This window comes from Seriola lalandi, unplaced genomic scaffold (genome assembly GCF_002814215.2).
Source record: "Seriola lalandi dorsalis isolate HSWRI2012SDOR001 ecotype SW California unplaced genomic scaffold, Sedor1 jcf7180002054840, whole genome shotgun sequence".
NCBI classification, from domain to species: Eukaryota; Metazoa; Chordata; class Actinopteri; order Carangiformes; family Carangidae; genus Seriola; species Seriola lalandi.
This window is the reverse complement of record NW_019525393.1, coordinates 656,753-671,668: the sequence shown is the minus strand read 5'-3', so window position 1 is coordinate 671,668 and position 14,916 is coordinate 656,753. Positions and strand designations below refer to the sequence as shown.

At 40.9% G+C, this 14,916-nt stretch overlaps 1 protein-coding gene across 6 annotated transcripts in view; it reads right to left on the bottom strand.

Moving 5' to 3' along the window:
• The window catches only part of atp2b2 (ATPase plasma membrane Ca2+ transporting 2), a 112,581-nt gene that overhangs the window by 60,923 nt on the left and 36,742 nt on the right, over positions 1-14,916 (bottom strand). For 4 of the 6 annotated variants that reach the window (XM_087179444.1, XM_087179441.1, XM_087179443.1 and 1 more), the window contains exon 1: positions 9,588-10,772. In XM_087179444.1, coding sequence (XP_087035570.1) covers positions 9,588-9,786 — 199 coding nt within the window. In that variant the 5' untranslated portion in view covers positions 9,787-10,772. Of the gene's footprint in view, positions 1-9,587; positions 10,773-14,916 lie in introns of those variants that run through there. The other 2 variants (XM_087179442.1, XM_023426803.2) reach the window with 1 other exon arrangement.

Here is a 14,916-nt window from a genome sequence, read left to right as displayed (position 1 = left end):
TGCTTTTTCAGCACTGGGCTTTATAACCAGTTTCATATCTGTAATATACCAAGTCAACTACATTTATTTTATTTTTTCAGTCATGTCTACTGTATTACCAATCTGTGCACTACTGTACACACTCACACAGGCAGTCATACTGTATATTGTTGTGAGTCAGCACCAGGCTTCATGGGAGCAGGCCAATAGAGTCTGGTTTTTGGCATCTGTCCTCTTAATTCAGTCAGGCATCTCTTGGGACAGCTGACTTCACTGCCAGCCATGCCCAGCATCTGCGTGTGTGTGTGTGTGTATATATTATAAATATATATATTGCCTGTCTGACAATCCCTCAGACAAGCTGGGAGTCACAGTAAAGTTTTCACTGCCCGAATAAAACAATTACTATCAAGTATCTATCTGTATGTATATATATCACCTTCTAAAACAAGATGAATAAAATTGAATACACCTTATTTCTTGCTCAAAATATTAGGGACATCTTCCTGATATAACTGCAACCTTTTTAATGCAAACTGTTTCTCACATAAAAATCAAATCAATCCAATTTAACTGGTATATTTGTCATAAGGGAAATTAATGGGGTCTACTGGCTTTTAAGCAGTATTGCGCCACCACTGATCAAACCAGGTACAGTATCCTGATCATTTGTACATTCAAGGCTAGTTTCTCGAACATGGACAACGGTTGAATTGCATTGGACATCTAATTGATATAAATTTTGCTTCAGACCTCGTTTAATCTCTGTCTGGGAAAACGGCCCACAGTGTACTTCTCCAGGGACAGTGATCAAACCCTGATATGAAAGCCTAAGCATTTGAGGTGATTGCACTCCACAACACGTCCCAGCGGGAATGTTCACGAGCCATTATTATTATTTTTTCACTAAACCTGCTCATCATTTTGCATTACGCTGCATTAAAAATTGGCACCACTTCACAACAGTGCATACTTTGGCATCATGTTTTATGTCAGAGCATCAAATCTGTAGTTATAATAAATTGTTAGCAAGTCACTGGTGAAGGGTGGAGGGCTTTTCCGTTTACAGTAAGCTATCAAGCTTGCACTTTCTGTTGTTATAGTAAATTACCCTTAAAAAGTTATTTGCCCTGATGTTTTTAGGCAATTTTAAAGATGATAAGTATAAACAATCTGGAGCATGGGTCCTTACATGATGGAAAAGGTGAAATTTGTAATGCTCTTTAACCAATATATTGTTACATGCATCTCTACGCTGGAATGTAGGGAATCACACATGGCCTACCAAGTGTGCATCATGGAAACCTTAGCTGTGAGTCCTTTTCATTTGATTAGTGCTTATTATTGATCTACAAAGAATTAATAAAACATTCAATAACTATTAATAAAATCAGGATTTTAGCCGAACTGCTCCTTTAGACTGCCGCACATTCCTTTCCCCGGTAAATCTTTTTAATATTGCATATAGAGTGCTAATGCAGAGTGACTGACTGACCACTGTGCCACAATACTGCTTCAGCCTGCCTCAAGGTCACCGCTACTACACTTGCAGAAGAACACCTGTGTGAGTAGTGGTGTGTATTTGTGTGTGTGTGTGTGTGTGTGTGTGTGTGTGTGTGTGTGTGTGTGTGTGTGTGTGTGTGTCTGCCCACGATGTGGTTTTGCTCCCTCACAGAGCAAAATGGCTGTGTATCATTTATAATCTGTCCTCTGAGAGCCATCTCTCTCTCTCTCCCTTCACTGCCTCTTATTTCATTCTCTCTCTTTTTTCTACCTCTTCTTCCCCTTTTACAGAGTCACTAGGGGAAGGGAGGAGAAGGGAGGGAAGAGAGGAGAGGACTGGAGTAGGAGGGGAAGTGGAGTTGCAGCACAGGAGAAATTGTCCTTATTAAAGAGACGGCGGCTCCATGTGAGAGATCCCTTGTGGGACAGAGATTAAATAGACTGCGTCAGAGGGGAACGCGCTCGTGGTGCTGCGACTGGAGGACGCGATTAGTATGATCATCAGGGAGGGATGGAGGGAGGGTGGAAAAGAACGACAGCAAGGAGGAGAGGTGGGATGAGGGACAAACAGACAGAAGAAAGGAGGAGAGGCATTAAGAATAGAAGAGGAGAATGTGAAGAAATGTAGAAGCACGCAGACCCAACTGTGGACTTTATTTCAAGGGAGGGATAAAAAAAAAAAAAAAAAGATTAGACAAAATACATGGGAAAAGTTGGGTGTGAATGAAGGAAAACGAGGAAGCAAGGAGATGAAATGGGAGAGCAGATGGAGTGTTTCAACCAAACTCTGAAGTTAAAAAAGTCATAAAGTTCATAAAGGCCTCATCATGGGATGAGAACATAGTGAGCCAGGACGAATAAAACGAGTGATAGTAGTGTAGCAGCAGATATTACACAGGGAAAATACAACGTTACATACAATGCTAGATGGACAACTGCAGAAGGAGCCATCCTCAGGTAACAGTAGAATAGAGGAAAATGAAAGGAAAGATACGTACAGTCGGACTATTAACACTGTTGCATGGACAAGGAAAGAAAATGTTTCTTGACTATCCCTCCTCTATTTGATCTCCTTTCCTTCTTCTGTTACACCTCTAATTTCTTGTCTTTCTTTTATCTCTGTCTACATTTTGATAAAATGGATGCAAGCAAACAAACGACTGGTTACAGATCAGCATTTGGAGGCAGGTGTTGGTGTGTGTATAGTTATGAATCACATTGTGATTAACAAGTCAAGTGAGTGGACTGTTTACACAAGAACCTGTAACAACCTCCTCCCATGAGAAATACGGGTGCCATGTATGATGTATCATTTGGCCACCATCCACTACTGTCATTACTGCCACAACAAGCAATTTAAGGGTACTCCCATCGGGGATTTGATATAAACACAACTGTCCTCAATCAACAGACAGTCAACTGCATTTCTGCAAGCCATTTTTTCTACTTGTTGATACCTACAGTGCTCTTTATTACTAAAAGTGAAGGAGCTCTACACTTATCTTTCTAGTCTTTGTTGACGTAGAGAAATATTAACTAACATCAACCACTAATTTAGGTGCAAACACAATTTTAATATACAAACGGTGTGCTACTTTTCCAGCACTATTACACTGTTACTAACTCAGTTAAAGAAGTGAGAGCAGAAGGGTGAGATGATGAAGGTTATAGATGTAGAGCAGGTCTATTTAGGCTACGCTGTACACTGGCCCACTGGGATACCAGCGACCGACCAGCACACCGAAATAGAAATGGGAGCAGAGTAGAGAGAGAGAAAGGAGGAGAGGTAAGGTGTGGTGAGAGATAATAATGGGAGAAGGAGAGAGAGAGAGAGAGAGAGAGAGAGAGAGAGAAAGGGCAGGTGGAAGGGTTGATGATGAGATCTGGAGGGGACAGGATGGAAAGGTACGGAGGGAGAAAGGCAGGAAGGAATTAGAAGATTTAAGTGAGAAGACATCTCTGACAGAGTTGCAACGTGGGAGAAAAATTTCCCCATTTTCCATTTTAAAGTTTTCTTTTAAAGAAATAGTTTGACGTTTTGTGAAATACAGTTATTTGCTTTCTCGCCAATAGTTAGATGAGAAGGTTGATATCACTTTCATGTCTGTACAGTAAATATGTAGCTGGAGCAAGCAACCAGTTAGCTTAGCATGGAGGCTGGGAATGGGGAGACAGCTAACCTGACACACAAAATCCAATTGCCAGTGACTCTAACACTCGGTAATTAACACTTTATTCCTCACTTGTTTAATCCCTACAAAAAAAGAACAGCAAAAACAATAATTTACCATTTTATAGGGGTTTATTTGACGGACTATTTCTTGGCCGGGAGCAGTTGCCAGGCAACCAGCGGAGACTCCAGAAAGTCACTGCTCCCAGGCAAGAAACAGAGTGAGATTGGTATCAAGCTTCTCATCTAACTCTCAGCAAGTAACTGCTATTATATTATATTATATATATATATATACATTATTATAATTAATATATATACCTCTGTTGCTATAGAGAAGAGGCCAATCAGTTGTGGATCACAATTATAGCAAATTCAAAATGCGGTGCAGACATGGGAACGAAACACCAAATTCAGCAAAAAAAAAAAAGAAAAAAAGACCCAAGATCTGAAAGTAAAATCTGATTTAAGCTTCTAAAGGTGCTAATGGGTTTGATTCAGCCGAGAGAATTCGGTTGATTGCCTATCTATGCTCAACCAGTCAGTCATGTGCCATTGTCTATGTAGAAAATGAGTATGATTCATATTATTATTTTACTTACAAAATGTCCTATACCTGTGATAACTTTTCCATCTTCAAAACTCAACAATGAGGAAAAGACAGGTGGCCAGGAGGTTTGAGGTGGTATACAGGGTGAACATTCTTTACGTTAAAATAAAGATGATTACATCTTAGATATGGTTTTGGTGTGGTTAAGATATTGATAAGCATCTGGTACAGTTTCCAGCTATGGTCTTGCTGGTGTCTCTGGAGGTTCGGGGAAGGTGATGTTGAGGGAGATTTGTAGGTGGTGAAGAAAGTCTATATATGTACATTGAAAGTCAAATCGTGGAACTGGGGGGCAATAAGACATGGAGAGGAGAAGGTGGTAGTAAGGAGACTGAAATGAGGTGTGGTGATATTGTAGAGGGCAAAAGAAAAATATTAGAAGCAAAAGAGGTGAGGGTGAGGATATGAAATTGAAGGATCTTGGTTGGTTGGAAATAAAATGGCTTATTCCCAGGCCGGGTATAAGTTATTAAAAAGAAAAACTGCGGCATTTTACTCTTGGATTGAATTCCTTCTGCATATTCAAAGTTCCTGCTCTGTTAATTAGTATTTAGCACTATCTCCCCTTAGCATGCATGAGATAACACATTTCCATGTGTCAAGTCATAGTGATGTACAGCAGACGGTGAACTGGAAGTTATGGAAAAGGTGACTATGGCACTTATGAGGCTTATCTTTTTGTATTTCTCTGGTGGGTGTTCTGATTTGGATCATGATATTAATAGAACAACCTGTTTACAGTTAAAATTCCCAGAAATTATATTCCAGTAATGCAAAAAAATTTAACCAGTAGTGATGCACGTTTTAACATTATTCACTGCTTAATTTCCACTAAAATGTCATCGCATCTAAATTTGCATTTGTCATATCCAAGTTGCTTGAACTGCTTGCCACTGTTTTGTGGGGTGGACAGAGTCCATGTATATAATGTGGTTTCCACATTATATATATTTATTTCTTCTCTTCCGCAAGGTCGGGCTAAGTACCTTCCTACCCTCCCATTCCCACAACATCAAAGACTATCAATGCTCTGAGCACCTCTTCATCTTCCTGACGCTTGAGGAATGGCTATGCCCTAAGCACTCTCACAATTCCCTGCTCCCTGCCCAGGAGGACTTACCGATGTGCTGCAGCTCTCTACTGATCTCTTGAGAAAATAGTTGTACTGTGAGCACCCACCAACTGTCTTTTCTTCCATTTCCCAAGAAACAGGTCATACCCCGAGCAGCTTCATGCCATCCCTTCTTGGAAACTAAGCTGTACCCTGACATCCCATCTGGCCCCAGAATGACTCATGCCCTTCACCTGCCGGCTGCCAGAGGGAAACGCTAGCTTCTTCACCCCACAGTCACCTACAAGGCAACAACAGGTAACTACATCCTGTGTACAGGTATAGAGTACAAGGAAGCAGGCCACTGGGAAAACCGCAGGGTAAGAATCCAGATATGTTACGGAATTAGATGTGTTACTTTATCAGCATTCATTTAATCATCAACATACCTATGCATCAAGGTATTCTAAGCAATTTTGATTTGAATAAGAGGACTCCTAGTTTACATATTTTAATTAATTCCATTACCTTCCTCCTCAATGGATTTAGGAAATTCTACATCCAGTGGAGTCATTAAAATTTAAAATGAAAATAATAATGTCTACAGTAAGGAAACTTCTTTTAATTCCAGAAAGGTTTAGTAATAACACCAGAGTTATGTTTCCCCAAACCATGGCTCCTGCACTGTATGTGTTATGCTGTTTTCTTAAAAAGAAAAATTAAAAACGTACATAGTGTGTCTCCTGTGCTTAGAAATGCAGTGAGCCCTGTGTACTATAACTCTAAGGCATACATAACTTATATTCCTTATTAGATGAATAAATAAACAGGTTCTCAAATGTCTGGCTGTTGGTCCAGTATTGTGCCTTTTATTTCGATTTTATAGTTTCTGGTTCTGTAGCAACAATGCTGCAGTAGCTTAGTGCCTGGTGCATCTACATAAATGCATGCAGTCAAGAGCCATTACGCATTTATGCTGAATAATGGAGTATAGCCATTCATGGACTGTTAGTATCATGTAAAAGAGCTGGTATAGGCTACAGTATGCGGGGCTAGTAGGTCAACTGTGCTCAGGGCATCTTACCATCAAACGCAGGCCCCTGGGACACATACACATTACACACACCACACATGATGACAGCAAGCAATACAGAATACCTCCAAGGATAATTACCATGATCATATTTCTGAGGTAACATATGTTCTATGGAGCAATCACACAGCACACAGGGGGACCCACACAGCATAAACATAGAAACACCTGGGATCACTAATGCAAATAGATGCACCAGATACCATTACTCAGTTTCCACTTAGTGTTCCAGTGAGAGATAAAATAATTCATTATAACAATTAATAATGATGAGAGAGAAGAGGGGCCTCCAGCTTGTTAGTACTAAGATCTTAACCAAAATACAGCGGCTTGTTCAATGGATTTACAAACATGATATAGAAGCACCTCGTTTATCCAAACTGCATGAGACACACAACATATAGTTTATCCGGTAACAAAGCGCTCACCCTTGCATGTTGCGTTAATGCTTTGTGGTGGGCGCGCCTGATGCTTGGTGCTGGTGCAATAGTCATAGTGACAACAACCAATCACAGTTTCCCGCTTGGGACACACAACATAACCAGCTGTCCATGCAATGCTAAAGGGACGTACACTGGAAATAAACTCTACAAACATACGAAAACATCCCAGATTCACCAACTGCCTCTGCCACCTCTCTCCAGGCTTGATTACTCTGGTTTGTGTCCCTAAATAATAAATGAATTCTGATCATAGAGAACAAGGTGACTCCCCATCACAATAATCAACCTTTGCTCCATTTTGCGGTTGAATGCCACCTGCAACCATCCTGCTCTCTTGGGATATTTGCATAAACGTGAATTTATTGGTTGGTGCCTGCGCTGCCACTTGAAAAGTTGAACCTTTCTCAACTTCTACCACAAGCAACGCAAGCAATGGAACCACAATGCAGCTTGACATGAGATCACCCCATTCGAAGTGAATGAGAAGCATCTGTCGAAGCCTCTGACGTGTATGTGCGAGTGCTGCGTAAATTAAATACATTGAAAATAATTTGAAAATAATTAATGGCTCACACACATTAGAGATTGTAGTGTTTTGAACAATCTAGATGGCATGTTATTGCATTTACATGCATTTCGAACTGCTCCTTAGAGCCATGTTTTTTTTCCCCTTTTCCTTTTCTTCTTTCTTCTTTTTTCTCTTTTTATAATTGTTTTACCCACAGGACAACACAGGAAGGAAGAACTGTAATTTTACACTGTCGCAGAGAGTCTTAGCATTGAAGTCTTACTTTGAAATATGAAAATGCATTGACAAACATTTCATACCAAAATTTTCAATGTTCTTAATGAGGTGTAATATTATGACTCAGCCTATAACAAAAAAATGTTCATGTACTATTTATCGCTTTTGCTTCTAAGATAACAAAGTACGTAATGTACTATCCCCTCAGTGTCAGCGAAAGTGTTGTAGACAGCACTGACGAAATGACAGATTCAACAAATCAGATTACCAGTGACAGAAAGTATGTTAATAATTACAATATTCTTATTTCTATTTGAGAAGTTCAATTATTTTAATTTTGGCTTTATTACAAGTCTGCAGGCCGTGATCCTGCGTTAGTGTTTAGCGCACTGATAAAATGTAATGTTCTTGTATCTAATCAGGATGCTCATGAGAATGGGAAAATTAAATTATAATTTTATATCTGTTATGATAATTTTATTGCTAGTCCAAATTCAGTTTCATTTCAGTATTGCTGTATCACTGCAGGCATTGTTTCACTATGTTGCCAATATGGTGATGAGCAAAATATATCTCATCCCGTGTCAGACAGTGTTCACCAGTGCTTTTATTTTAATCTTTATTCAACTCTGTGACTGGAAAGATTTTTTTTGAACTGATCTCATTTACTCTGCTGTTATCTTGCCGCAGGTTTTACCACCAGCTGACAGCAGTGCTGTTGGATGACAAGACCAGGAAACACAATCTTCTGTGACTATCAGTCTATAAGGTTACAGGTTACCTCTGATGTCACACAGGTGACACTACATGAATACTGATCAATGATCCCGACGTCAGGGTAGGTGGATGATTTCAACACTGCTATAAATATTAAATACACATATGTAGCCACTAGAGAGGTTCAGTTTTATTTGCTTGCTGCACTGCTGCTTTACTGTTGCTCTAGTTAAGGAAGAAGCAACAAAAAAATCCTACTTTAATGCAATATATGGACAGAGTATGAGGTGACGCATTTAAATAAGTGCATGACTACATATTTGAATTGCTATGTGATACAAAATGCATATAAAGGGATTCTGTGATAATTGAATGGGCTTTCATCACCATATGTTATAGTGTTATGTATTTCCTGTTTTTTAATGAATATCTGTGCAGAAAAATAAAAAAGTACATACTAACCTGCGCTAGTTAGGATAAAAAAAAAAAAGTAGAAATGTAGTATTTATACTGCACAAAGGAAATATTTACTGCGTTTATAACTAAACAGAAAATAAATACATCGGAAAAAGGTATAGAGTTGTGTTTTTTGCTTTCTCATTCCACTCATACCCAGTCCGTATTTGCAGACGCCACAGCACATTCAACGTGGCCAAAACCTCTACCGTGTTGCCCCAGAGACCTGTTCCTTAATAAGGCTACGGCTGATTGGCTGACGGGATGGGTGAATGACAAGGGAAGGTGGGCGGGTGGGGTGCGGGTGTTTGTGTGGGGGAGGGGGAGTGAGGGGGCTAAACTGTCCGGAGAGATTTCTATGCATACTAAATAGGTCTAACACTAGCTGGCTGTGAAGAATTTTCATTAGTCCCCCTCAAACGGGACTCCCTCCCCTGTCTGCTGCTGCGATGCTGTGCTTACGCATTTCTCCAGGTGCTTTACAAGGTTTCTGCATGTCTGTGCTTTTACCATTAGGTTTTTTTTAATCAAATGAAGCAGGTGTACCCGGTTAATAATGATCAATATCCAAACCAACAGAAAATCTATCATCAATGTCATGAGCAGCTCAATATTAAGTAGCAGAACACATTCTTCAAGATTAAGTCCTTCATACAATACCCACCAGTGCACACATATTCAAACACACACCCACGCACGCGCGCACACACACACACAGACACACACACAGACACACACACACACACACACACACAGACACACACACACACACACACACACACACACACACACACAGAGACAGACAAGCATGGGGACTCACCTTCTGTGGGTGAGGTTTTCAGTCGTTTGCACAGTCCCTCTACGCCCCCGTAGTCCTCCTGGAGCTTGACCACCGCCTCTGTGCCACGCAGCTCCATCAACGAGCGCAGATCCATGACCGAGCAGCCGAAGCCTGCCGCATGGTTGCCCTCGTTTCTTTGGTTCTTGGCATAAAAATCGCTGTTGGACATGTCCCCCATGATGTCAGCTAGTCAAGTCAGTTAGATTAGTGTTTGTTATTGCTTATAGATCAATCAAAAAGCTTGCACAAGAGAGAGGTGAGCTCAGTCTCATCCAAAAAATTCCAAAATAGGTATCAAGCAGGCAACAACAACCAAAAAAGGGGAAAAAAAGAATGCCACTTGTAGGTGAAGTAGGCAGACAGAGAGATTAAAAAGGGGGAAAAAATCCAAGGGGATAAATCGATGAGCAGCTTCTCTGTTTCAGGAGAGGACTGTCAGATATCAGCAGACTAAAAACCATCAAAGAGAAGAAACAGAAGAGGAGAAATAGCAGCAGAGAGCAAGGAGAGGAGGGGATGATGAAACACAAGTGGGGAGCATCCAGGTGAGCGTTGGACAGCCCCAGTGGTCAGGTCCTGAGAAGGGCAATGATGGTGGTTGCAAGTCCTGTTAGTCTCAGGCTCACCACGGCTGCAGTCCAGACCCGCTCCATGTGTGGCTTCCCATTGCTGCTATTCTGTTGCCTCCGCTGCCTCTCTGTCTCTACATGGTGGTCTTCCCCATCACTGCTACAGAGAGAGAGAGAGGGGGAGATAGAGGGAGAGAGAGAGAGAGAGAGAGCGAGAGCGAGAGCGAGAGAGAGACGAATTCACGAGATGAATTCAAAGAAGGTGAAGGAGGAGGAGGGAGAGACACAGAGAGAGCGCAAGGATGAGTGTTGCGTTCTCAGGGCAGGGGTGAATGCAGCGGTAGATGCTGCACAGCTGAAGAACAGCCTCTCCTGGCTGCTGCAGTGACTGTGGCTCTGCTGTCTCGATCTACTGCTGCTGCTACTGGTGCTGCTAACCTCATTCTGAGGACACACCAACTGACAGAGAGACAGAGAGAGGGAGAGGGAGGGAGAGAGAGAGACAGAGAGAGAGAGAGAGAGAGAGGACACGAAAGAGAGGGAGGGCGCAGAGAAAAGGATGCTCCTTTTCTGGTGCAGAGCGGAGAGGAGCTGTGTGCGGGTGGGAGGCTGGGGCTGCTCTGACGACAAAGCGGAGAGGCAGCACGTAACGCTGCACTGTCACAGGGAGGATGGGCTGAGCGAGCTGTGGAGCTGCTGCTGCTATCTCGCCACTAGTTCTCTTGAATTCTACAGTAAGTGACCTCTCTTATGCAGACAATATGATGATACATTCCTCTCTGCCTTTTGTCTTGTAATGCCTTGCGTTGATGATTTCACCCCAATGCATCCCGCCCTCAGTCTAGAAGGAAGACCTGTGCAGCGTTGAGGTGGTAGACTGCAATGTACTGGATTAAGGTGCAAAGTTTGTAACTGGTTTACATCAACGACAAAAATTTTGAATTTTGCATTACAAACAAGTCCTCTAAAAAGATGGACTTATCAACCAGCAGTTAATTAACCCATCCGTCAATACTTTCTGGCTTCCCTACCCTGTCTGTAGAGATGTCGCTTAATGCAATGGTGTGGCTTACTGTTGTGTTTTAATAGTGTTTGGAAAACAATAGACGTCTATGGAAAATTAAACAACACAAGCAATACTTGTTAATAGTATCAATTCATTGTAAGTCTTTCCATGAGATCTGTTGACAATAGGAGAAACAAACATTTAATATTGCAATACAGTGAACAAAACACTTTTCATCTGTCACTAGTGAGTTATATGTTTGCCTCCAATTCATTCAATAATATCAGTGACCCAGCATGACACACATTGATTACTTCCTCAGCAGAGGGCTCTAAATAAGGTTCATTATTAATATTAATTATTATTCCAAAGTAAACCACTGGCTCACAGCTTCCCTTCAATACCACCCAACCACTCATGGGGAAACCTGGAAACAAAGTGCCACTGCACTGCATCAAGTTGAACGCATCAGTAGATCAGCACTACAGCATAAAAACTCTCTGGCTTTACTGTCTTACTGTAATCTGACATGCACCTTATAAATACTGCAAAGAATTCCTCTATGAGGGGTCATAACACAGCAATGAAGATCATATTCAGTTAAAATCAGACAAAGGAGTAAAGTCAGCCAGAACATCTACACTGATAGCAAAGGAAGGTCACTCAAACTACAAATTCATACATTGAGTAATTTGGTCATTCACTCTTTCTGCCCTTGAGAGGTTCACCTGTTCTTTACATATCACACCAAAACCAAATTCCAATGCGTAAAATGCCTGCTTTATATACCAAGAGTAATCGAATCTAATCAATACATAATCTTGACATGTCGAGTATGAGGTAAATGAAAAGTGAAACCAGCCAAGAGATGAAAGCTCCATTGTTGTTGAGTTAGTTTTGTTACACTAAAAAACATTCCTTGTGATTGGTGCAGAGAAAGATAATGCACAAAATACTTTTGTGTTAGAACTTAGTTCACCTTGTTGCTGGCACGCAGTAAAAATCTTAAATCATGAATTGGCCAGGTCACATGAACATTAATGTATTATGTATGTTGTAAAAACAATTTCCCGTTGTAAAAACCTTTATGTTGTTGTTGTTGTTGTTGTTGTTCAGAACAAGCTTGTCTGACAAAGTGGCTTCACTGTATCTTTTCTTAGACATTGGCTTGTTTGGCTCAGTAAGTGATAATTTAATTAATCAATCGTTTATTAATAGGATATATCTGTAATTTTACAGTTTTTTATTTTTATTTTTAAATGACTTTATCAGAAGGGCCCCTGGAAAATGCTCCGCCCCCTCTGTGCTGAGAGTCTAGCTCCGCCCCTGTGCAGATGGGACTAGTACCAGAAACAATTGTGTGCTCGGGAACAGTGGCGGTGACCTTGCCACAGCAGGGTGGTGAGAGACCCTGCCAACATGTGAATACACATCTGTAACTCCACAGGCACAAAGTCCAGTCTGTTAATGAGCGCCAGGCTTTAATAAAGTGACAAAGTTAGACAGCATTGGCAATGTCAGGTGAGACAGGTGTGACCTACTAAACCTGCTAAACATTTCTGTAAAGCAGATTAAGGAGCGCATTTCCCACTAAGGCTGTTTTTTTTTTCCCACCTACAGATTATATTAATAATGAAACATTACATATTCCACCTTACTTGGGTTTTGGATAGTTTCTCCATTTCTTAAACAAAAAAGAACAGCATGGGGCAGGACTACATCTTCCTCTCTGTTTTTTCTCCAATGTTTTTTTGCTGTCCCCCTCCTTCGCTTGCCGATCAGGTCCAATCAATGTTGGCGGTATTCTCTGCGTGCCAAGGCAGACATCTGTGCCGGCCAGATCCTCCAAAACCGTCAAATGAAAGCAAACAAATGCTCTCCCAGGAAATTATATGTGTGTACGTGCGTGTATGTGTGTGTATGTGTGTGCCTGAATGGTTAATCAAGTGGCTGGCTGAGGAGAGAAACTACATCACACAGGTAATTCTCTTTTGCACCAGATGGACCACCTGCAAGAGAGAGACACTACCACCATCACCACTTATCCTGTGTACCTGCACTGTACATCGACACCAAGGGTTGTACTGGTTTTCTATCTTACTTACTTGTCTTTTGCCAGCTAATCAATTAAATCAGTCAGATAAGTGGAAACAAAATAGAAAGCAACAAGAATCGGGTTACTGTAAATACTGAACTGAAAACAGCTGCCTAGACGATCTGGGTTGTTGTTGCAAATCTGAGCTGACATGACACAGAAGCACCGATTGTCAGCATATCTGCAAACCAATTATGTTTCTGTTCACAGAAGACAAAATAAATGCATAATTAGATGCCAAGACACATCACCATTATTCCAAACATGAAAAAAATTATCTGTCCATTCGTATCCGCTATAATTTATAACGGCAAACAAGCTTAAAGACATAAATTAATTTAAAACAAATCAGGAAAAGCTGTTTGAAATAAGAATATAATTGAGAATAGCAATGCGGTATTACATGACTAATTTAACACAGGATGTCAGTGCTGCTCCCTCCACAACATCTGTTCGTCATCGACCATGCAAGGCTGTATATTTCCAGCTTCACATTATCAGGTTGGTGATGTAAATGGCTGGTGGTGGCGGTATTATATTCTGCTGGCATGCAGCTGCCTATGTTTAAATTACGATGACATGCGCAGGAGTGGGAGAGATTGAGATGTGGGAGGTAAGGAAATGAGGAGAGAAGAGAGAGGAAGGGGAGAGAGGGAGGATGTGGATAGCAAAGGATACAGAATTACAGAATAAAGAGGGGACAGCTTAGTAAGGGTAGCGGAGAGGGCAGAAAACAAGAGACTTCAAAGCAAATGATGTCCTTTTTATAGAATGTGAACACACACACACACACACACACACACACACACACAAAGTTACCCTACACACTACCATCTACGTAGAATTGATTTCTTCTTTCTAGAAAAGGAGGGCAGCTGTACAGCTATTGTTGATGTTTTGTATGCATTCACATAAATCCTGAAAAAAGGCAGTGTGTCAAAATGGTTCTTATTTGCTGTTAAATAATTTGAAGATCAAAGGAGCAATTTCCGTAAGTGCTAGGGATATTGAGCTTTTTGCTTCAACATTTCCACCACTACTACTACCACCACCACCATTCCCAATTCGGTTTTCGTACCTGTCTGTCTATATACTGCCCCCTGAAGCCCTAAGATGTCTTCTTGCCAACTGTCTCTCTGGACCTGACTAAACACTTTCTTTTTGTGCTACTCTTCTGTCTGCCTCCCTTTCTATTTGCTAATCTGTCCGCATAATTGTTGGCATGCTCACTATGGCTTGACAGTGAGTAATGAGTAACACATCACTCAAGGAGAAAGTGCAGCTTTTGAAATAATTAACAGCTTTTTACCTAAAGTGCGAGGACACTTAATTGGACTTTATGAACTTGAGCACCATATGGGATCCACATTAAAAACATGAAGCTTCATGGCCAGATGCTCAGACCATCTGACCAACATACTGTACAGTGTTTGCCTTATGACGATCTACTGAAAAACCACAGAAGGATCTATTACAGCTACTATAACATAACATCTTTAACAGACAAGAATTTTCAACACAATATGTAGTTGTTACTTTTTGGCCTTTATTTTGTTCAACTCAAGGTGTTTAACCATCTATTAATGTCTTTGCCAGACTTTCAGATTGTTGCTTTTTTCATTTAAATGGTTAATTTTT